The sequence below is a fragment of the Sphaerodactylus townsendi genome, linkage group LG08 (genome assembly GCF_021028975.2).
Source record: "Sphaerodactylus townsendi isolate TG3544 linkage group LG08, MPM_Stown_v2.3, whole genome shotgun sequence".
NCBI classification, from domain to species: domain Eukaryota; kingdom Metazoa; phylum Chordata; class Lepidosauria; order Squamata; family Sphaerodactylidae; genus Sphaerodactylus; species Sphaerodactylus townsendi.
In genome coordinates this window covers 7,888,026-7,912,303 of record NC_059432.1, presented here as the reverse complement: position 1 = coordinate 7,912,303, position 24,278 = coordinate 7,888,026, and the positions used below count along the sequence as shown (strand labels likewise).

Here is a 24,278-nt window from a genome sequence, read left to right as displayed (position 1 = left end):
CCCAATCAGAGTGCTTCCATGTTCCTGAGGAGTTTATTCCACACTCTGATATGTAAAACATCCTGTCTTCAGACAAACCTGCACTTTTAGTCTCTCTTTTACTGTGCAGTCCGTCTCCCCATCTCTTCCGCCAAAGCAAAGGTCTAGAATCAGTTCCTAATGGCACTGAATGCCATCTTGCTTGACACCTTTGGGATTCTGCTGTAATGTTCTGAAAACCTTAAGAGTACCCAGAAGGCTGTTTCTGATGTTATGCTGATTACTCTTAAGGTTGTCCCAATTTTAATTGTCCCAATTTTAAGTGTGATGCTGTTTTGACTTATTTTTATTTTTCCATTTTAGCTGGTGTTTGGTGATGTTCTTAGTTGCTTTTTAGGGTTATAAGCCTCCACAGAAACAAAGCTAGAATGGTGAGGTGTTAATATTTTCAGTGGAGTGGCATGCATGTCATGCAAAGCCTCACCCACATCTAAATGTGGCTTCTGTTGGGGGGCCTTTGTAACCAGGGGGTCTTTCTGTTCTAGGGATGCCCTCTCAGAAGCAACCTGTTCCTCAATCTCCAGTCCTCGAGAAATGCAGCCGCCCAGCACAACCGAAGCAAGACCGGTTGGGGCCAGAGCGTAGCTTGTGTCATGTGGAGGTTGAAATTGAGATGGATCCTTCAGGAAGTCCAAAGCCAGCAAACTGTGAAACGGGAATCATTCGGAGAACAGTGAAGTATTCTGAGACTGACCTGGACTGTGTTCCCTTGAGGTGCTACCATGAGACCAACATTGATGATATCCTGGCTGAGAAGGAAGAAGTGGATTCTGCCATTGAGAGTCAGAAGGACAGCGAAAGCAATCATAGTTTCACAGGAACCTTAGGGAAAGCGAGCATTGTTCTGGGGGACCCTTTTACTCAGCACAACCTGGAGAATGATGCCAAGTGTCTGAGAAATGGGATACAGGTCAATGAAGATGATGAGGTGTTTGAAGCCATACAGCAGCAAGCAGAGAGGTGAGGGTGTCTCTAGTATGATCCATATCCAGCACGATAATTGCAGTCAGCAATGTTGCCTATTTTGCAGTGGTCCAGAGAGTAACAGAGGGCTTTATTAGCGGGACAATTACACATTGTGATCTGGGAAAGGCAGGCCAGGCTCAGCTGGGGTCATCTGGAAAATGTCAGCTGCCAACGGGATGCGGCACTGAGTGAGGTTTTGTGTGATGGGAGACATATGACCATGGTTTTGACTATTCTGTGGTGCTGCCCACAATTCTCCAGTTATTATTGTACTCTCAGAAATTTGTGGGACTAAATCGTACTTTGTATAGTAAGACAAAACAAAAAAACAAACAAAAAACCTCCAGTTTTTTCTCCAGTTGAAACTGAAATATAATGGGTGATGAGGGGAAGAAAGGAAGAGGCCTGGACAGGCAGCAATGGAGAAGGGGCTGTAATGGGATGGGGCCAAAGTAACTGGATATGCCTGTACAAATGCTGGCCCATGAAGGCGGCAGAAAAAGACACTGATTTGGGAAGGATACAGTGAACAGACTGGGCAGAGGCGTACTGGGCGAAAATGGCACCTGGGGCATGACCGGCTCCCCAGCCTCCCTGGGGAGGGCAAGAGCCAGCCTGCAGGAATGCTGGGGGCGGGGCTTGATGGTAGGCGACTTGGCCAGCGAATGGCACCTCGGTGCAGGGGGAGCCGCTGAGCCCCGGCCAGGTTGCCGTACCATGAGAGAGGCTGTGCGCAGGGACCCAGTTGGTGGCCAGCACCCCCCCACATGATGAAATGGCGTGCACCCAGGGACATGGGATACCCCTGAGCCTGGGTAGTGCCTTATAGCAGAAGATGATACCTCAGAATGCCTGTACACTTAGTTTGGCAGTAGCCCCCAAACCCCCTTGATGCCAGGTTTACGTCCTCCAAGCTTGGGTTCCTACTTGGAACAGAGTGTAGTTCTGTTCTGTGAGCAAGCACTTGTGACCGGCATCTCATTTTCTCTTCCCCCTGCCATTTCCTTTTCCCCTTCTCTAAAAGGCCGTGTAGCCTCTCCCCTTGTCCTGCTTTTGAGTATCTAGGTTTCAGCCTCATAACAAGCAACCATAGTTTGGCTTCCAGGATGTCACAGTTATATCTTTTAGCGTTCATTGTACAGACCTAGACGTTGATCTATCCCTTGTGCTATCAGCAGCTTCCTTGTCTGGTTTGGGGTGCCAGCCATCTTCTCGCCAGGTAGTCATGCAATGAAGATGCCCACTGCAAACTTGTCTCTCTGTTTTTAATGATCAGATCTTCCACAGTGAGACCAGAAATACCTATGAAAGCATATCCTCAGCTGCAGAGGATTATCGCCTTTATTGCCTTGTACGTCCTTCTGCCCTCTCACTCTTTGCAGTAGCAGAAGAGCTGTGAGCACCCTTTTCCACGACCCTGAAGATTCCATCTGTGTGTCTCTTGGCGTCTCCCACCATCCCCGCGTCATCTGCCATCGTCTCACAGGAGAAAATGTGTTCCTTGGGAGCTGAGCGCCTCAAACGCACTCTCGGGACATTCTGCGTGTGAGATAGATGGGCACCCTCTGCAGATTACACCTCCTCTCTTGTTCTGTGTCTACCCGCTTAATTTTCCAAGACTTTCTAATGTCCCATTATAAATTGAATTCTGTCTTATATAAAGGTGGTCTTTTTTTTCTTTGCTGCTTTAATGTGAGACTGAAGGTAGGTTATATGGATTTTTTAAAAGATTGGCTGTCCAGGCCTCCTCTCCATAGTCAAGTTCTCACACTGCCTTGCTGACTTGTTCTGTCACTGGGACTGTTGCAGATACGTTTTAAATGTATATTACCTTGGCTGTGGGGCCGTGCCCCAGGGGGAATGTGGGTGACTTCCACCTTCTTATTCAAAAAATGGTTTCTTCTGTCTGTGCAGCTCTGTGCTGATGTAAGAATACTTTCTGCTTGGTTTGATTTGTTTTCTCCTGAAAAATTCAAGGTTATTTCCAAGTGAAAAAAGTAAATAAATTCATTCAAAAGCAATCTTAACTCCACTGATGAAAACAGGAATGGCTTCAGTGCATTAAGAATTTTGATCTGACTCAGAAGGCCTTGATTTACCTGTCACCCAAAGCTATAGATGGAAGTTTGTCTGACGTGTTGCTGGGAGCAGGAAATTTCAGAGTGTGATCACCCCCATAGAGATCAGCCTGCCCAGCATCCTGGCTCTCTCTTGCTCTCTCTTGGTATATTGAGATCTATGAATCCCAAATGAGGAGGAGGAGGAGGAGATATATGTGGGAGAAACCCCAAAGGCATATCAGACTGGTCAGTGCTGGGGTACAAACAGTAAGAAACCAACCTGATTGCCAAAGGTTATGGGTGAGAAATGTGAGGAAAATTTTGGAATTTTGGTGCAAAGTTCTTCACAGTACAGTTTACTTCCTTTTTTTAAGCTGTGGGCCACTTTTCAGTACTGAGAAGAAAAATTCTAAAGAACTAAATCTGAAACCTTGGACTTCTTATTTTTTTTATTTATAGTTCACCTCTCTTGCTGCAACTCAAGGCTGGTTACAGAATAAAGTTTATATTTTCTCTAATCAAAAAAGTAAACTTAGCCATCTCAACTCACGGCCAGATTCAACTGGTTCTGGTGGGTTTTCCGGGCTGTGTGGCCGTGGTCTGGTGGATTTTGTTCCTAACGTTTCGCCTGCATCTGTGGCTGGCATCTTCAGAGGTGTATCCCAGAGAAAAGTGAAAAGCCATCTCAGTTAATTCCAGTATCTTCCCCAACCATTCTTCTATTGTGGACATAGATGAAGTTTTCTATTTTTGTGCATATAACATTCTTGCTGCCAGTGTAATATATAAAAACAAAATTCCGTAAGTATATTATTTCAAACTGTTTGTCCTTAAGACCCAATGATAGTCCTCTGCTTTCATTTGTTTGTTAGTCTTTAAAATCTTCTGGATTATTGAATGTATTTGTATCCAGAACTTTTTAACTTTATCATATGTCCACCATAAACGACCCTTCATTTCCAGCCCACGTTCGCAATTTTTAAACCTTTTTTTTATTTCTCCAGGAACAAATACCGATGATACATCATTTGATAAAAATTATCTGGATTATTATTTTTGTGTTTGGTATAAAGCAGATTTTCATAGGCAGTGATCACAGTTTAACTTTCTGTATAACAGAATTAGAGTTCAAGGAACCTGAGATTGGACACTCAGGGCAAAAAGTCCTGTTGTGTGTAGCTTTGTGTGTGTGTTTTACTGTTCATGAAACTGCATCTTCTAGTGTTGCAGTTTGGGAGTACGTGTGCATTGCCTCCTTCTGTCCTGCATTGCCTCCATCCCCACCTGATTCCGTCCCTGCTGAGGAAGAATCACAATGAGCATGCGTTTGTGTGTGTGTAAGACAAAAGCAGCTGGGTACAGCCCAAAGAGGCCTTCTTCCCTTCTACGGTCAGCCCACAGATCTTTGTGCCATATGCAATATGAAGTGACCCCCGCAAACCCTCTTTTGGAAAGTAATGTGTTCATATTTGGAAGAAAATTCTGTTCAATGTGCACAGTTAATTTTTTCCCCACAGTCAAGCTTTTCAAACAGCTGATGGGATGTCACTTGGAAGAGGGTGTAAGAAATTAACACACACACACACACACACACACACACCCATAAGAGAAGCGTTCCCTTTAAACCATGCACTAAGGAGGGGTCTCTTTGCTTGTCCCACTATAAATCACAAGCTGTACTGAGATGGCTACTTGCTTCGACACCCAATCTCTGTAGATTACACCCCTCTGAATGAGGTCAGAAGTTTATTTATTTCAGGCGTTAAGTGAAAACCTTGTGCCCCAGCCAAAGACCTCTCAAGTTTATCTTTTAAGGTGTGTGTTTTTCAATCAATCTAATCATTCAGTTCAAAACCTTTAATGGCATTAAATCATTATTGAAATGGATAAATATGAAAGGATGATACAAAATATGCTTGCATATGTAAATAAAATCAGAAAATACAATTTCTGATATTCTCACCAAAGTGCTTTCAGAAACATTAGCTAGACTTACACAGCCCACATCTGAGAGATTCAGGGGTGTCTTGGGTGTGGCTATCTTATGTGAAGGCAGTGGATCACAAGGGGTAAGATTCCTACCTCCCTGCTCCCCATCAAGAATATTCTCTCGTTCTCCTAAGATCTTTTCTTCACTCCTGATCAACTTTTCTATGTGTGTTTATTTAACCTTTTGGGGGCTCTCTTCAGTTCCCCAGCCCCTTTTTCTCTTTAAAATAAATGTTTAACTCAGTGGTTCTCAACCTGGGGGTCAGGACCCTTTCTCAGGGGTCACCTAAGACTCTCTGCATCAGTGTTCTCCATCTGTAAAATGGATAAATGTTAGGGTTGGGGGTCACCACAACATGAGGAACTGTATTAAAGGGTCGTGGCATTAGGAAGATTGAGAACCACTTGTTTAACTAAACCAGCTTATGGAAATAAGGTGTTCCCCCTTTCCTTCACTTTCTGGCCAGCTATACACTAGAGCTCTGCCCCGCACTGAGGGGGGATTCTTTTTGGAGCAGAGCTTCTGTTATGGATACCTTACACACACACACACACACACACACACACACACACACACACACACACACACACACACACACACACACACACTTCGTGGCAGTTCCTATAATTTCGGCTGTTTGTAAGAGCGGACAAAAAGCTACTTTTTCCCCTGCTTCACAGGGAAGATGAAAGAAATGACCCTGCATTATTCTTTGCTTTGGGCTTTTTTGATCCACCCCGCCTCCCCTGCTCTACTTTCTGATGATTGGGAGGGCTTTGTAGAACTTTATTTCAACTTCAAGCATTTGTATCATATTAGATCTATCAAAATAATGATAGTCCTAACACAGAAATATTGAAATACTAAGGAATATTGAAATAACAAGCCTCTCTTTCCTCTTGCGTCAGCAGCAGCAGTAGGAAGTATATGTGTGTGTGTGAAGCGAGGGGTGGTGGTGGAGGAGAATATCTATTCTAGGACATGAGTCCCTTCTTCAGTAGAGTGTGGTCCAAGGAGGTTTTTTGCTTCTTTCATTTGGGGGAATTATTTTTGGGAAGGGGCTAAAATATCAAAATAGCAGCAATATCTATATAACAGCAGTTTTTGGGGTTTAACAAAGCCAGTGACTACCAGCTGTGATGAGATGTGTGCCTTTAAGAGTGAGTTGATGGGCAGAGTTAACAGAACCAGGAAAAGCAAAAACCCTGGGAGAGATTAGCAGGCAAGCCGCATTGTAGGCAGTAGGGTACATCCTCACATGTAAGCGGAGAAACGTGTGGAGAACCCACTACAACCCCACTGTGCAACAAAGAGCCCCGAGGAAAGCATTGCATGCATAACAGCCCTCTCTCTGTTTTACCTCAGATAACCATGCAAGAGGCTTTCCCAAAGTTTAACCAATAAATAGTAAAATTTTACTGAACACTTCAGGGGGATTGTATGGGAGGGAATGTTGGTTACAAGGAAAGAAGCAATTTTATATACAAATGTGAAGTTGTTTTCAGTGTTCAGCACAGATGGCTGATGGTTAGTTTGTCACAGAGTTTTTAATGCTTTAAAATAAGTTAATCTTAAGATAAACTTTCAAGATGCTTCACAGATTTAACCCAAGCGAGTACTCAAGTGAGGTTCATGTGTTCATTCTGGTCCTTGAAACTATACAGAGTATTCTCCCGATTGCTTTTCCTTCAGACTTCCTAAACTTTAGGCTCCCTTCACAGCATTTGATGTAAATCCTTCTAAAGAACTTGGAATGGGAATTTTCCTCCCACAGGCAGTGTAAAATTCACACACACCCTTCTGACACAAACTCTCTCACTTTGTCAGCTCCTTCTGTTCTCCCCACTCTGTCCGGAAGACAAACTAGCTCTGCTCTAGGAACCTGGGCTAGGAATTCTTCTCTTTCTAGAAGCAAATTCCCCTTCTTGGCTAGAGGAGGGATGCTTCCTCCACCCCAATGTTCTGTTCCCGCCAGCAACCCCAGCAGTCCCCGCCAGCTTCCGCAGACACTAAACGTGTCTTTTCCCTCTGGATCTCAGAGTTGAATTCCCCTCCAAATCTCATCTGAACTCTGACACCTCCTAAAACTCCATGATCCACTCCCAGCCTGTCACTTTACATGCTGGCTTTTCTGCCCCTGTCTACTCCGTCACAATCCAGTTGTGTGAATCTCATTCCCATGCCAAAACCTTTCAAGTATGAGGTGAGCATTTCTCTGGGCTTTGAAGACATTTCCCATAGAAATGTACACATCAAAACTGTGAATTATTAGATCAATTTGTTCAGAGATTTTTCTGAGTATTTCTTTTCCAAGGATGAGACGCTGATAGCAGAGAAAGTAAAACTTGTACATGTTTCGCACATTTGAATCCTAAAGCAAATTGTCAGGCCTGCTGGTTTCCATCATTATCTCTGACAGAGGTCAAGATGTCTTCTGCCTGGCTGGAGAGGACAGGACTGCATCTAATGTATATCCGTGAGGCCATGACTCAATGCTGGGAGAAACTTCCTAACAGGAAGATCAGTTCAGCAATGGAAATAATTGCCTAGGGGAGGGGGTGGACTCTTCCTTTTGGAGGTCTCCAAGCAGAACGTGGCCAGCCACTTGTAGGGGATGCTCTAGCTTCAGATTTCTTACTCTGAGAAGGAGGTGGCGGTGGACGAGAAGGCATTTAAGGCCCCTTCTCAATCTTGGGCCGTAAGAGAGGGATGAGTCTATTTATATCTTTGTTTGTCTCATTTATAGCCCATCTTTTTCCACAATAGGGACCTATGACAGCTTACGCCATTCTCCACTCCTCCATTTTATCCTCACAACAACCCAACAAGGACAGTTAGGCTGAGAACGTATGACTGGCGAAGGTCACCCAGTCAGTTTGCGTGGCAGAGTGGGAAGTCAGACGTGGGTCTCCCAGGCCCTCGTCTAAAACCCTGACCACCACGCCACACTGGTTGGAAATGCAGATCACAGACACTCTGCTGCACAATGCTGGCATTTCAGGGAAACATTGTGTGGAGGCAGTTTCGGCAGATTTCCAATCTCGTGGCAAATCTCGGTGGGGACATGATGGGATTCTCTCTTCCTTCTTCCTCCTGCTCTTCTGCTCTTGCTAAAAGGGAGAGGGGGCATTTCTTGCCCTCTGGGTGCGTGTCAGAGCCGAACACAGCAGGCATCATGGAGCTCGTCTTCCCAGAGTGGAAGTGCTTCAGGGAGCTTTTCTCCTTTGAAAGCCAGCATCACCAAAGCCACCGCTGCTGTTTGCTGGCTGAGGGTATCATAGAAGAGTTGAATGAGAAAAAACAGACATGTTATCTATCCCGGCACAATTGATTGGGAAAGCTGCCCAGACTTGCTGGCAGTGACACAGGTATAGATTTTTAGGGGGGGTTAGGGGCAGGGCCATGACCCCACCCATCCCCAGGGCGTGGCCACACCTCCCCAAGCCCCACCCCTGACCTCAGTGCTTATAAAAGCAGCTTTCTGAGGCCAGGAATGGCAGACTCCCCTGCCCCGCCCGCCCCCCCGCCCCCCACCGGTGGGCTCCCAGCTGGCAGCCGGCAGCTCCTTCAGCCCTCCCCTCCAGGCAGAGGTGTAGCTAGGGAAAATGGAGCCCAGTGCAAAATCTGAGTTCCCCCCAATGGGCGGGCGCTGTGATGCTGGAGTCCACCCCCAAACAGCATCACTTTCAATGGTGTTTACATTAGGGAGCCCAGATTCTTCTTTTAAATCCACCTTAAAGGGAGAATCTGGGGTCCCCAATTAAAACAACATTGAAAGTGATGCTGTTTTGGGGTGGATTATCCCCCACCCTGAAACAGCATCACTTTCAATGTTTAAACTGGGGGCCTCAGATTCTCCTTTTAAGTCCATGCCGAAAGGGGTGTATTTAAAAGAAGAATCTGGGGAAATTTGGGTGGTGCCTGCTGTCATGGGTGCAATTGTTAAGCTACCAAACTTTCAGGGTATCTTCAGGAGACTCTCCTGATGATACCACCCAGGTTTGGTGAAGTTTGGTTCAGAGGATCCAAAGTTATGGCCGCTCAAAAGAGTAGTTCCGTCTACTATTAGCTCCCATTGGAAACAATGGGGGATGGGGGCACCCACTTTGGGGGTCCATCACTTTGGACCTCCCTGAACCAAACTTCACCAAACCTGGGTAGTATCAGCAGGAGACTCTTCTGATGATACCACCTAGGTTTAGTGAAGTTTGGTTCAGTGGGTCCATACATTTGGACCCACTGAACCAAACTTCACTAAACCTAAGGTAGCCCCATCTACTATTAGCTCCCATTGGAAACAATGGGGATGGGGCACCCCTTTTGGGAGTCTATAACTTTGGACCCCCTGAACCAACCCTCACCAAAGCTGGGTGGTATCAGCAGGAGAGTCTCCCAACAAGTTCCTGAAATTTTGGTGCTGCTAGCCTAAAAAATGTGCCCCTTGCAGGCAAAAAACAAAAAACATTAAAAATACAAAAACAGGGGCGGAGCTTCAAACATGTAATGGGGGTTGAACCTGAGAAACCCCCCCTTACCTACGTCCTTGTTTGCTGGGGGTACGTGTATCCTAGAGTGGGAACCACTACATTAGATGGTAGAAGCTAAGCAGGGTCTGCCCTGGTTAGTACTTGAGTAGGAGACCATCAAGGGTCACTTCACAGAGACAGACAAGGGCAAACCACCTCTGAATGTCCCTTGCCTTGAAAACCCTTCAGATTTGATGGCCCTTGCCACCAATACATAATAAACTGGTTATTCTCATTTTGGAAGGGAGGCAGGGTTGGCTGTCAGTGTAGGACAGCCCTGAGATGCTCTTCTGGCTGAGAGGGGAGGAGGAAGGTATGGCTATTGAAAAGTTTCACCTCTCTCTCCCCCTCTCTCTCCCCCTCTCTTTCCCTCTCCCTCTCTCTCTCTCTCTCTCTCAGGATCATGGACAGACATACACAAGAGCTGCTTAAGTCTCCAGTGCCCTTCCTCCTGGGCCACAGCCTATCCAAAGATGGGATGGATTCATTCAGCAAACATTTCGAGAGCATCATGGAGTCCCACCGAGCCAAAGGCACCTCCTACACCAGCCTTGATTCCATTGACATCCTGTCCTCTCCTGTTCATACCCACAACAGCACTTATTTCAACTTTGACCTCCCTACCCTTACCCCAGAAATGCAAGAACAAATTCGAGACAGTGCCAAGCTCATAGAGCAGAATTTTGCCCCTTTGGCCCTCCTGGAGCCAGACTCTGGAACTAGTTCAGCCACAGATGCCCCCTGGACAGAACGGGAAGAGGACCCCCAACAAGGCCAAAAGAGCCCTTGCCACTCAGAGGATAGCTTGGGTATTCCCCTGGCCTCCATCATCAGGTGAGTGAATGGATGGCATGTTCCTGGGATCCTGTCACCTGATTACTGAAGACTTTCATCCTGTCTGTTGCTGATGTATCCTGTTTTGTCAGTCTTCTGCTACTGTGGTAGGGCAGAAGCAGAGTGTGTGGAAGATGTAGATACAGCAGCATCCATCCTTCTTGGGTATTACTGCCTTGTAAAACTAGCAAGGTAGATGAGGATGTGTGCAAATGAGTGGAGAATAAATGTATTGTGTGTAGATGCATCTGGTCTCTATGTTCTGCTACTCAGTTTTTCTACTTTTGAAAGCAAACATTTCCTAACTTGAAAGATGATCTTCTAGAAGGAGGAGTGTTGGTGTCTGTTGTGTCCTGTGTCGTAATAATGAGGGCTGCTCCAAAATGTTGTGGTTGAATTTTGATGCACAAACTTGTGTTTCAAAAGTTGCAACCCAGTCAGCAACGTACCCTCTGCTTTTGCATTTATTTTTAACATTTGTTCACAGCTATTGTTCTCCAGATTTACTAGTGTCTCTCCCGAGGTGCTTTGTAGTAAGCTAAAAGGATATAATAGAATTGTTCGTGCGTGGCAGGGGCTTGGACTTGATGGCCCTTGTGGTCTCTTCCAACTCTATTATTCTAATCATAGATTTGGAAGGCCACCTAATCCAATTCCCTGCTGCTCAATGCAGGCTTAGCCTAAAGCTCCTCTCCCAAGCATTCATCCAGCTGCTGCTTGAAGGCTGCCCACCTCTTTGGGCAGCCCATTCCACTGCTGAACTACTCTCACTATGGAAAAAGATAGAAGTCCTAATATCCAGCCAGTACCTTTGTGTCCATAACCTATACTCGTAATTCTGAGTCCTTTTCTCTTCTGCCAAGAAGAACAGCCTCCTGCCCTCCTCTAAGTGACAGCCTTTCAAATCCTTAAAGAGACCAATCATGAGCCCCCGCCCCCACCCCCCCAATGTCCTCTTTTCCAGACTGAACATTCCCTGAAGGCCCCTTGGCCTTTCCGCTCAGGGCTTGGTCCAGTCTCTTGATCATCCTCGTCGCTCTACCTTCTGTCCACGTCCTTGTTGAAATGAGGCTCCCAGAACTGCATGTGGACTCCAAGTGTGGCCTGACCAATGCAGTCTATAGTGAGACTATAATATATTGTGAGTTGAATGTGATGCCTCTGTTGATATTCCCCAAGATGGTATTAGTCTTTTTGCCACTGCATCATACTGCCTGCTTATATTTAAATCACAGTCTACTCATACCTTCAGGATTTTGTTCATACACACACATACACACACACACACACACACACACACACACACACACACACACACACACTGCTACTCAGTAGTGGATCCAGCATTCATGATGTATACTTCTTATTTTTTGTTACTCAGATGTAGAACTCTGCCCTTATCCTTGTTGTTCACATCTGCCCACTTTTCCAGTGTGTTCAGATCTCGATGAATTCTGTCTCTGTCTTCTGGGGTGTTCACTTCTCCCCCCATTTTGGAATCAGGTACAAATGTAATGGACCCCCCCCCCCCCAGATCATTGATAAAAATATTGAAAAGTTCTAACCCCAGTGGCATCCCACTGGACATCTCCCTCCACTCAGATGAAATGCCGTTGACAATGATTTTTGGGTGAGTTTCCCAAGCTAGTTCCCTACCTACCTAACTATCCTAGAGTCTAGTCACCAACCCTCCAGTTTACCCATCAAAACATCATCGGGGACCCTGTCAAAAGCTTTACCGAAATCCAGTTAAACAACATTGACAGCATTCCCTCAATCCAGTAAACTCATCACTCAGTCAAAGAAGGAAACAAGGCCTGTTTGCAACAAATTTCCTTCAGATGCTCACAGACTGACCCTTTTAAAATTTCCAGGATCTTCCCTGGGACAGAGGGCAGAATTGTTTCCTGGGTCATTCCTCTTCCCATTGTTTGATGACTCGGATAACATTTGCCCTCCTCTAGTCTTGTGGTGTGACATTTGTCCTCCAAGAAGTCTTGAAGATTAGGGACAGCGGCTGTGAAAGTTCTCTGAGGTAATATTAGAGTACTCTTGGGTGCATACCCTGTAGTCATCCCATGCAAACAGGTGCTTCTCAGTGACCCCTCTGTCCATGTCAACCAGCAGCCCAGACACCACACCTTGGCTACCACCATCTCTATGTGAGCCTGCTCTCTTCTTCAGGGAAAAAATGAGGCAAAATTGGCACTGAGTCTTTCTCCCTGTCAGAATTTCTCCATTTCCTCCCAACAGTGGGCCTGTTGCCTCCTTTATCTTGCATTTGCTCCTCACGTATCTGAAAAAAGTTTTCCTTTCGGCGAAACTTCCTGACCAACATCAGCTCACTATGAGCGGTGGCTTCTCTGAAGGCTGACCTGCAGCGCCCAGCAACCTTTAGAAGTATGTCCCTTATTTCGTGAACATTTTGTTTTTCTTCCTTAGCTCATCATGGAGATCTCTGTTCATGCACAGTGGCTACTGGGCAGGGCTGGGGCACTGCCACAGCAATACCAGCACTGAGGAGGCTCAGGGGCCAGGAGCTGCCACAGGGCCTGAGGCAGAGACCTGCCCTTACAACAGTCCAAGGTGGTAAACAGTGAGCAAAGCCCAAACACAGATGAAACAGGCCAGTGGGAGAGTCCAGGAAGCAGGGTCAACCAAGCCAGACAGTCACTCGCCAAGAAACATACACATTGGAGGTGAGTAGCCGAAGTCAAGTTCATCACAAGCCGGGCCAAGGTCAAAGCAGAGTCTGGAAACAGTGCAGTGGAAGGCAGGCAGGGTCAAGGAAAACAGCCTTCATTGCTCTTCATTAAATCCATCTGGGCTGCCTATTGTAAAGGCCTAGTACCCCAGTCAACAATAAGACTCAAGAATGGCTTTGAGAGCTTTATTGAAACAGTGTCTGACCCTTATGGCCAGGTCGCTGAGACTGAGGTCCCAGCTCCATGGCTCCCAATATAAACCTTACAATTACAATCCTGTAGCCCCCACCCTTGCATTCCCCATATCAGCATTAGAAAGGATAGTTGAAGACAGTTGCAGTAGACACATTAGGAGGAGGAGACATTAGGAGGAATTGTTAAACTCTACTCACTACCTTGCTGCAAAACAGGAAAGCTGAATCTCTGACCTGGGGCAAGGCTGATGCAAGACCAGCCACCGCAAGGCATGCCCAGGCATGTGTCAGGCGCTTTGGCAGGCCCAGAATGGCGGGGCCTGACACCTGTGCGGGGCAACTCCTGCAAGGGCTCAGCCTGCTCTGCTGCACAGTGCTGACTACAAGCGAGCCGGCCATCTCTTCTCCTTCAGAGCCAACCTCAGCTTCTGCCTGCAATGCTGCATAGTGTCTGGAGACTCAGAAGGACTGCTGGCATCTTGCCCAGTACTCCTGATAAGCTCCAAATCAGGTGCCTGAGACCGGAAAACTTCCTGCACAGTTGCCTCGAGTAGGTCCTCATCAGACGAACTCTTAGCTGCCGGGGGGGGCGGGGGATAACAGCTTCTTGGATCCACTGCCATGTTTCAGTCTTGATGGGAAAGGGAAAGCTTGAGCTTGCAAGAGCTCTTCTTTTAAGGGAGCCCATCCCTCATTTGTTATTTTCCCTTCCGGAAGTCTTGCCCATGGAATGACTCTCATCATACCTCTGAGTTTATTAAAATCTGCCTCACTAAAACTAAACATACACATCTGGCTATGGACTTTCTTGGCCCTCCATTGCAAAATAAATTCTAGGAGGACATGGTCACTTCCCCCAAAGGCCCCTACCACCTTCACCCCGTCTGCCTGTTCTTGCTTATTGGTTAATACCAAGACAAGTATGATCGAGCCTTTCATGGCTTCCCCTGCCGTGTGAAAAAGGAAAGGCCAGGTAGGTCAAGTAGCTGTTGACCGCAGGTGCTTAGTGGAGGTTGTCTCCCCGCACCCTTTTCCTGATGCTGTGAAGTTAAGGTTAATGGTCTAAATCAGAACTGTGGAGTAGATGTGGCAAAATTCCAGTTTGCACTTTGCTGTCAAAGTTTTTTTAGAAATGGGTCTATGGCCTAGGGGCTCAAATAAATTGACCTATGAACACATCAGGGAAATTGAAGTCACCTATATCAACAAGGTCATGTTGCCTGAGAACTGTGTCATAGTACTGAAAGAGGGCAACATCCACTTTCTCACCCCAGCCAGGAGGCCAGGAGCAGACTCCAGCCACAAGACTACTTGTCCTTCCTTTCCTTATCCTCACCCAGATTCTTCCCATTGGGTCGTCATCCGCCACATCCAGTATTTCCTGCACACAAACTCACTCACAGAGCCACTTGGCCTTCTTTCCAACCCTTTCAGTTTTTCATATCCATCCACCACTACATTCCAGTCATGGGACTCATCCCGCCAAGTCTCTATAATGCCTACCAAATTATATCCCTCTATTTTCATTCAGATCTCAAGCTCTTCTTATTGCCCTGACTTTGGGCACAGGTACGTGAACACCTGAAGCCCCCACCTTTTTCTCCCTTAGACCTGTCCCTCCCAGGTGGGCCTCTGCTATTTGCTGTCTCCTTCATTTAAATCCCTAGGCTGGTCATCTCCTTCCCTTGTGTTGTCAGTGTAAAGCCCTGCTGATGAATCTCCCCAGGCTTCTGCCAGACAAGGTCTTCCCTGACCTTGATTGATGAAGTCTGTCATGTGCTGGAAGGTCGTCATCTAGAAAATCCTGCCCATGGTCCCGTAACCCAAATCACTCTTGCTGGCACCACTATTGCAGCCAGTGGTTCACTTCAATCTTATATTCCAATAATGAAGTCAGCCAAATCCTTTGATGCTTAAATCCGGTGACTGGAGCTGTGAACTGGCAAGACAGATTTTTCTACAAACCTGAAAAGAGCCCCAGGATTGAATAAAATGCACAATCTAAAAAAGAAATACATTTTTTAAAAAGCTGAACATTATAAAAACCTGTGGCTTTAAGCAACAGATTCCCTCAGTGGCTGTTGCTAGGCAACTGTTCTGCCAGTAAAGGCAATGGGGAGAAGGCAGAGCTCTTTCTGGGCCTGATTTGGAGGAGGAGGAAGCAGGGCCAGGCCTGAAGGGTTTCCAGCTCCAGGTTTCTTAGAGATTTGGGAGTGAAGCCTTGGAAGCGGGAGGTTTGGGAAGGGAAACAACCTCAGCAGGGTATTAATGCCATCCAGAGTGGTCATTTTCCTCAGAAGGACACATCTCTATAGTTTGGGTTTCAGTTGTAATTCTGGAGGATCTCCAGAACCCACCCAGAGGTTGGCAACCCTAGACCGAGCAGTCACCTCTGAGTGAGTTGATACTGGACGGTTCATCCTCGTCTGTTGCTTGTGACTGTTCAACGGCAGCCATCCCATGAAAGATAGTGTGATGTTAGAGCAGTTAGAGCTTCAGAGCAGGGGCTGGAAGACCCAGGCCCAAATCCCCACCTTGCCGTAGAAGCTCACTGGGTGGCTTTGGAGCCGTCACCTGCTTTCAGCCGAGCTTATTTGACACGGTTTTTGTGCAGATGAAAAGGAGGGGAGGAGACCAACTCCAGCTACTTTGGTCCCCTCTGTGGGAAAGACTGTCCTTTTCCAAGGTGGAGGCTGTGCGGGTGGAAAGGTGGACATGTTAAGGCAGAGGGTCAGGTAAAGGTAGGCTGGCTATTGGGCGAGGGCTGGGTTGTCAACTCCAGGTTGCGATGAGTGATGCCTGGGGAGGGTGGAGTTTGAGGAGGGGAGGGGCCTCAGAATGCCACAGACTTCACCCTCCAAAGCAGCTGTTTCTTCCAGGGGAGTTAGTGTTGCCAACCTCCAGGTGAAGCCTGGAGATCACCCAGAATTATAACTGAACTCCAGATGACAGAGGCCGTTCCCCTGGTGAAAATGGTAGCTTTGGGGGGTGGACTCTGTGGCATTATACCCCATGGAGGTTGCTTCCTTCCCCAGACCTCCTATTCCCAAGGCTCCACCCCCAAATCTCCAGGAATTTCCCAACATGGAGCTAGAAACCCGAAGGGGAACTAATCTCTGTAGCTGGGAGGTCTGTTTTGATTCTGGGAGAGATGCTGCAGCTGATGGGGCAGGGAGTGGGGAGAAAGGAGCCAGGCAGGCAGGCAGGCAGGTGGCCAGGAAGGTGGGGGGGGGGAGAAACAGAAAGTGACAGGCATGGAGGACAGAGAGTAAGAAAAGAAGTGGCAGGAGGGAGAAAAAGTGAGAGTCAGAAAGAAGTCGGGGGAGAGGGGAGGAAGCAAAGGAGGGGGGTGGAAATGGGATAGCTGCTTGCTTCTGCTAGTTCTTTGTGCCCCCCCCCCCCCCACTTGTTATCTTCTGTTCCTTTCACTTTCCTCTTCCTCTTCTGGGAAGGACACCATTTGTGCCCCCGTTCCCTCCAGCCTTGGTGCTGTTCATGGTTCAGGCCCGCAAACGTGATCTGTACGTTGACTCGTTTTTGGCAACCGGCACTGGTCTGCGGTATCTTTAATCTCTCCTGGAGCACGCAACACGCCTCCTGGACACATGACACTCCTTATCTCTTCTCACAGAGTCACCGATGGCCAACACTTCTCTTTTCCTCCCAGGGCTATTTCTTTGTCACACCCGTCCCTCCTCCTCCCTCCTCCGTCTTTTTCTCATGTTTCCATCTCTGCCACTACTGCAGTGGCCTGGAATCGGTTCCTGAGTTCCAGTGGCACTGAATGCCGTCTTGTTCAACACCTTCGGGTTCACACTGCAGTGTTCAGAGGATGCTCATCAGGAAATTGGCCACATTCTTGTCCCTTTGGCCACCACCCCACCCTTATGCAGGGCCCCGTGGCTTCTGTTAATGAACTCCTTCCTTTCCTTGGCCTCACGGAGGGTACTGATCTTTTCCTCCAGACTCCAAACGATCTCCTCTAAAAGAACTATCAACTTACATTTTTGACAAGCAAAGTCCATCTTGTTCTTAGGGAGGAAAAGAAACCTGGTGCGCGCCCTGCAGGTAACTTGGAAATGGGCCTTCAGCACTCATTGCCACCTTCACCCTCGGATTTCCTCTGCCTCTTGATGAAACCTGAAACTTATAGATCTGGCCTAACGTTTGCAGAAGCCAAAAAGGCTAACACATATAGGAATGTGAAAACCTCTTTGATTCTGATAGGGTCCCCAGGCTGAGAGCTCCGGGCCAAGAGCCCTTCGGCTCACACCAAAGTCTGGCCCCTTGATTGAGGGGGAGCCTTACAGTTCAAAGGCGAGCAGCAGAAACCGCAACAGCAGAGGGCTGGCCCTCGGCAAGCAGAGCCTCCTCAGCCACCAACTGATCAGACAAGAGAATCAGCCGGAAGCCCCTCTCCCGCAGGCTCCAAGGGCCCACCCACTCTCCTCTCACGCAGCAGCCTCAGCTGATGCTCCCTGGCAGTTTAGGAAAGACAAAAGAAACCTCAGTTCAGTCTCCCGACCCAACTGACTCAGTTCTGCCTCTGACGAGGAGGAGCCTGACGGTTCAGAGGCTCTCAGCCTCACACGTGCTGTGTTTATTTACCTATTTACTTCATTTTAATTTTTCTGCAGTGGATCCCTGAGGGTCTTACATACTTTTCTTTTCCATTTTATCTTCACAACAACCCTGTGAGGTAGGTTAGGGTGATAGTGTGTGAATGGTGAAAGATCACCAAATGAATTTCTATGGCACAAGTGGGGATTCAAACCCAGGTTTCACACTCTAGCCACTACACCACATTAACAAATATTGTCTGGATGTTTTTTAACTATCTGGGAGTTTTTGAAGGGCACAATTATTGAGAAAGTGCTTAACTATTATTTGAAAAGCTCTGCCTAAATGACAGACTTCTTTATGCCTTCCCAAGGAGACTCATGGATCCAATTGGTTTCCAGAATGCCCTGGGGGCAGAGGCGTAGCTAGGAAAAATGGAGCCCAGGGCAAAATCTGAGTTTTCCGCCCCATCCCACCTACCCCCCATGTGGGCGGCCACCACCCCCACAACAAAAGAATGATTTTTTTGCACCAGATCATCTCAAAGTCACCATCACATTATAGAACATGCCCCAACTCACAAATCTGCACACCCAAGGCTCCCTAGTTTAAACAACATTGAAAGTGATGCTGTGTGTGTGTGTGGCGGAAGGCGGAGCGAGAGGGCAGGAATCCACCCTGAGAACAGCATCATTTTTCGGGGAGTTGTTTTAAACTAAGGGGCCCAGGTGCTCACCTTTTGAATCTCCTATAAAAGGAAAATCCACCCCGAAACAGCATCACTTTCAATGTTGTTTAGACTAGAGAGCGCAGATTCTCCTTTTAATCTACCTTTATGGGATAATCTGGGTTCTCTATTTTAAACAACATTGAAATTGATGCTATTTGGGGGGGGGGGTCCGCCCCAAAATAGCATCACTTTCAATATTGTTTAGAGCCAGAATCACCTTAAAGGGAGACTCTGGGCTCCCTAGTTTAAGCAACATTGAAAGTGATGCTGTAACAGGGTGGATTTCCCCCATCCCACCCCACAAATAGCATCACTTTTAATGTTGTTTAGACTAGAGAGCCCAGATTCTTCTTTTAAATCCACCTTAAAGGGAGAATCTGGGCTCCCCAGTTTAAACAACATTGAAAGTGATGCTGTTTTTTCCCCCAAAGTTCAAAGACCTTTATTAGGCATTAAAACATAGCAGAACTAAGTAATCCAAATACAGTTTAATGAAACAAAACAGGTACTCCTGTTTCATAAAGTGCATACTTCAGAGCGAAAGGAAGTCATTTCGTAATAGTGAGCAAGAACTTCTCTACGGGGTTTCCCTATGGATCGAAGCCTGGCATATATCCTTGGAGGCTAGATACCAGTAGAATTTACCTTGCCAAACTTTTCGAGGTCCCCATTTGCATGCTCAACACCTCTGCCTCGAGGCAGGACAGCACCTCTTGGAAACAAAAATGATGCTGTTTCAGGGGGGATTCCCCCCATCCCACCCACCCTCCAAATAACATCACTTTTGATGTTGTTTAGAGAGCCCAGATTCTCTTTTTAAAACCCACCCAACCCCCAAACAGCATCACTTTCAATGTTGGTTGTTGTGGATTTTCTGGGCTGCATGGCTGTGGTTTGGTAGATCTTGTTCCTAATGTTTCGCCTGCATCTGTGGCCAGATTCACCAAAATTGGGTGATATCAGTAGGAGACTATTCTGATGATACCACCTATGTCTAGTGAAGTTTGGGTCAAGGGGTCCAAAAGGGACCTCAAAAGGGACCCTCAAAACCCATCTACTATTAGTTCCCATTGGAAACAATGGGGAATGGGGTGCCCCCTTTGGGGGTCCATAGCTTTTGACCCCCTGAACCAATATTCAACAAAACTGGATTGTATCAGCAGGAGACTATCCTGATGACACCACCCAGGTTTAGTGAAGTTTGGTTCAGGGGATCCAAAGATATGGACCCTCAAAAGGGTAGCCCCATCTACTATTAGTTCCCATTGGAAACAATGGAGGATGGGGCGCCCCCTTTGGGGGTCCATAACTTTGGACCCCCTGAACCAAACCTCACCAAACTTGGCTGGTATCATCAGGAGTGTCACCTGATGATACTGTGAAATTGTGGTGCCACTAACCTAAAACTGTGCCCCCTGCCAGCCCAAAAGTGAAAAAAACACTAAAAAATACAAAAACCCCCCACAAACGAACCTGAAATTTTTGCGCCCCCCACGTGACTAAATGGGTCACCCCATGTCCCTAGGCAAATGCACCTCTGCCTGTAGGATGCAAAGCCTGCCATCAGCTTCCTTGATGTGCTGGTGGAGGACTGGACTATCCGGCTCTCCAAAGCCATCGAGGTGATTGCTCCCTGACGTCCTCCCCACTCCCAGACCAGCTTGGCACCTTGGTACATCGAGGAGCTTCGGCTGATGAAAAGGGAGCTGAGGTGGCTACAGTGAGGAGTTAGATAGAAGTGTGAGTAGAACTACAAGAACATCACTTAGAAGGGACGGAACTGAAGGTCCATTGAGATGGTGGTAGAAGACACCAAAGAAGAGACTCTGTGCATGCCATTGTGTCTCCTAGCTCTCATCCGGCTGTCCATTTAATGTGGTGCTTTCTGACATCCCTTGCCGATGGGAATTTGGCACACGGCTGTGAGGCTTTTGGAAGCTTCTTGGTGAACCCAACGTCTTGTGCTCCGCCATGACCTCCCACTGGTTGGAAACAGTAAGGGGACTGGAGACCCTTTGGCTGTCTTCCTGGTCCTGTATTTGGACCCCTCTTTGATCTGCTCCCTTAGTCCTGATGCAGAGCTGAGAAGTGCACAGCTAGATGATCCTGCCACTTGCTCTCTGGGCCCATGTCCTTCTGCTGTGGGGCCTCCTGTTGGAAGTCATCAACCGCTTCCTATCTTGGGGAGTTTTCCCAGGGAGGCTTAAGGAGGCAGTGGCGCACCTGCCTCCCTTGAAACCCGCTATCACCAAAGCTCCCTTGGATCCGCCCAGTCTTCAATCTGTCGTTTCTGGGCAGAGTAGTTAAGAGAGCGGTTGTGGAACAGCTGCGGGTATTTCTAAATGACGCATCGGTGTTGGATCTGGCTTCCACCCTGGCCATGGGACAGAGACTGGTTGCCGTTACAGACAAGCTTTGGATGCAGCTGGACCGAGGCCGGTCAGCACTGCTGGTGTTATTAGATCTCATTTCAGCTTTTGACATGGCTGATTATGGTCTTTTGGGCCACTGCCTGTCTGATGCCTTGAAATGGCTAATCCCATTTCTTCAGGACCAGGGACATCAGGTGGCACATGGGGCGGGGGGCATCCCATAGGCAGCATCCACTTGTTTGTGGTGTGCCGCAAGGGGCCATCCTCTCCCCAGTGTTGTTTAACATCTACATGGGGTCTCTGGTGCAGCTTGTTCAGAGCTTTCGATTGAGTTGTCACCAGCATGCTGATGACACTCAGCTTGTTCTGTTGATATCCCCAGATGTTCTGACACGGTATCTAGAGGTCTGGCTGGTTGGTTGGAAAAGAGCAGATTGAGGCCAAATCCATCAACGACAGAGGTCCTATGGCTAGGTCAAGGTGATCTGGTGGAGGGCTTCCAGCTGTCAAGATTTGGTGATGTGGGATTACATCCAGTCACATCTGTTAAAAGTCTGGGCATAACTCCCTTTCTATGGAGGCCCAAGTCATCAAAACAACGAGGATCGCATTCTACCATTTTCAGCACACTAGGCAACTGCCCCCCTATTTTTCCCACCCTTACTTAGCCACAGTGATCCATGTGACGGTCACCTCCAGGCTAGATTACTGTAACTCACTCTGTGTGGGCCTGCCCTTGAAACTGACTCAGTGTCAGATCCTCACTGAAAGAAACAACACCTTGTAAAGAGCAGAGGTTTATTCACACATCCAGAGGACAGCTTGGAAAAGCCAGAATTGACTTTTATGCGTGCAAACAGCAGTAATATGATGTAAGGAAGCACTCCCCCACCCCCCTCCCATGAGAACAGACAATGAAGTATGCAGGCAGTTTGATAAGAGCAAAAGTCTGTTGGAGCTGACCTCGGCAAGCACCTGGTGGTGAGAGCAGTTAAAAATGATCCACAGAGTAACATTCCCATCCCCCCAACAGTCCAAAGTGCTAAGCAGCCCCAGTACCCACTAGGCATCCTGACACTCAGAAACTAACACTGGTCCAGAATGCAGCCACTAGACTCCTCACTGGCACATTGGTGAGAACGCCTGTGCTTCGGCAGCTGCACTGGTTGCTACTGGAATTCTGAATGTTGTTCAAAGTTTAAGGCCCTGAGTGGTCTGGAACCTATCTGCAGAACCGCATTGCCCCATATTGCCCATGGGGGACACTTTGATCCTCTGATGAAAACCTCCTGGTCATCGCTGGACTTTGTCTGCCCTGGCTCTAGCCTGGCGGAACTCCCTGTCTAATGAGGCCAGGGCTCTGGGGGACCTTAAACAGCTCCGCAGGCCCTGCAATGTGGAGGTGTTCTTCCAGGCCTTTGGTTGAGGCCACTTGAATGTCCCAATGTTATCGGCCGACCTCCCTAAAATACCGGGGCCTGGTCACTCTGCATTGCCCTCTCCTGAATGAGCAGGGCTGGGTGGTCCTCATACAGTGGAACTTGTTTGCCATCTTAACTTTTAATGTTAGGTATGTCTAGTGATTTTATATATTAGAAACATTGGTTTTTAAATATGTTTCTATGCTGCCCTGAGCCCAACTTTGGTCAGGGAGGGCAGGATATAAATTTAATAAAGCAAAAAAATATATATTAATGAAAGGAATTGTGCAGTGATTGACAATAATGTAGAGGATGTTGTGAGATTTCCGAGTTGTGTGGCCATGTTCCAGTAGTATTTTCTCCTGACATTTCATCTGCATCTGTGACGGGAAGATGAAGATGCCAAACCACAGATGCAGGCAAAAAGTCAGGAGAAAATACTACTGGAACGTTTCTCTCCCACAACATCCCTGAAGTGGTCCTAATAAGTGAAAGCCTTCGACAATACAGTAATGACTGTGTAATCACTGGAAAACTTGAGCAAGCTATGAGAATTTTTTAACAAATTGTTCAGTCTATGAAAATGGTTTCTTACAGCTCTTTATTATGTGTAAATTCTGAAAAACTTGGAGGGACTGCACAATTTCATGGACAGAAAGTTTTTAAAAGTTTGAAGTGCTTGATTTTCTTGAAAGCTTAAATATACAGTCTGACAACCTCAGACAGAATTGACGTCTGTGTGTCCACTCACACTGATTGGCTGTCCCACAAACCAGTCATTTCAGCTGACCGTCTCCCCAGCCGGCCCACGATGCCCACGCAGGCAGTTGCCTGAGCCCCAGGGCTGGAGTGGGGGGGGGGGAGGAGTGGCTGAGCCACAGGGGGCCCGGGTGGTTTGCCCTCACAGCTGAAGTCTTCCTCTTTTTTTCTTTTTGCATTAGTTGAAATCCAGTTGTGAATTTGAGTCCAAGGCCTGCTATGGGGCACTGTCTGAAGAAACCCGTTTCTTCTTGTCACCAGCAAACCTCTTCCAGTGCTGCCGTCTCCATTTGGTGTGGCACTTGGGGGCATTTCTAGAAAGCATACAGATGCTTGATCTGCATAATTAAAAAAATATTTTGCGTGACGTGCATGTTGAGATGCCGCGGTTTGCAGGGATGCAGCAGTTGTAACACACCTGCAAGCATCTCTTTCTAGGGAAGCCACAGAGGGGTGAAAGCAAAAGGGAATTTTTTCCACTGCTTTCTCCATTTGCCCCACTGCCTGTCCTCTCGCCACCAGCTGGGACCCTCCAGCTGAAGCCTCCTGTCTGGGCTCTCAGTCTCTGAGGACAGCTTGGCTCCCGCTAATTTTGAGGCAAGCAAAGGGGGACAGCAGCTTCCTTGCTTGGGGTGTTCAGCTGGTCACTACTTGGGTCCCAGAGCCTCTGGTGTAGTGAAGCTCCTTGAGGTGTTTCCCCTGCCAAGGTCATGGCACGCGACCATACGGGGGACAAGGCTGGTCCTGCCCAGGTGGCTGGTGGATGTTTCAGAGCAGACTGGAAACCTAGGATGGTCTCGACCTGCCTGCCTGCCTGCCTGCCTGCCTGCCTGCCTGCCTGCCTGCCTGCCTGCCTGCCTGCCTGCCTGCCTGCCTGCCTGCCTGCCTGTGTGCCTCACAGCCTGTCCTGAACCTGACAGCCATCTCTCGGCCAGGGCTCAGACGCCTCCTAGGAAGCACTTTTCATGTTTGTGTGTTTGAGTCCCAAGGCTTCACAGAGCTTTTTGGTGCAGCAGCAGCAGTAGCTTCCCCCGCGGTCCATGCTTGAACAGTATCCGGCTATGGAGAGGTGACCTCGGCAGTGATTCTCTCCTGGCTGCCGGACCCGTGGGTGGCCGCAGG

General features: G+C 47.7%; 1 protein-coding gene across 3 annotated transcripts in view; it reads left to right on the top strand.

The window, feature by feature from the left end:
* The window catches only part of PSD (pleckstrin and Sec7 domain containing), a 107,078-nt gene that overhangs the window by 30,204 nt on the left and 52,596 nt on the right, over positions 1-24,278 (top strand). For 2 of the 3 annotated variants that reach the window (XM_048505571.1, XM_048505570.1), the window contains exons 4-5: positions 525-999; positions 9,981-10,415. In XM_048505571.1, coding sequence (XP_048361528.1) covers positions 525-999; positions 9,981-10,415 — 910 coding nt within the window. The remainder of the gene's footprint in view (positions 1-524; positions 1,000-9,980; positions 10,416-24,278) is intronic. The other variant, XM_048505572.1, reaches the window with a different exon arrangement.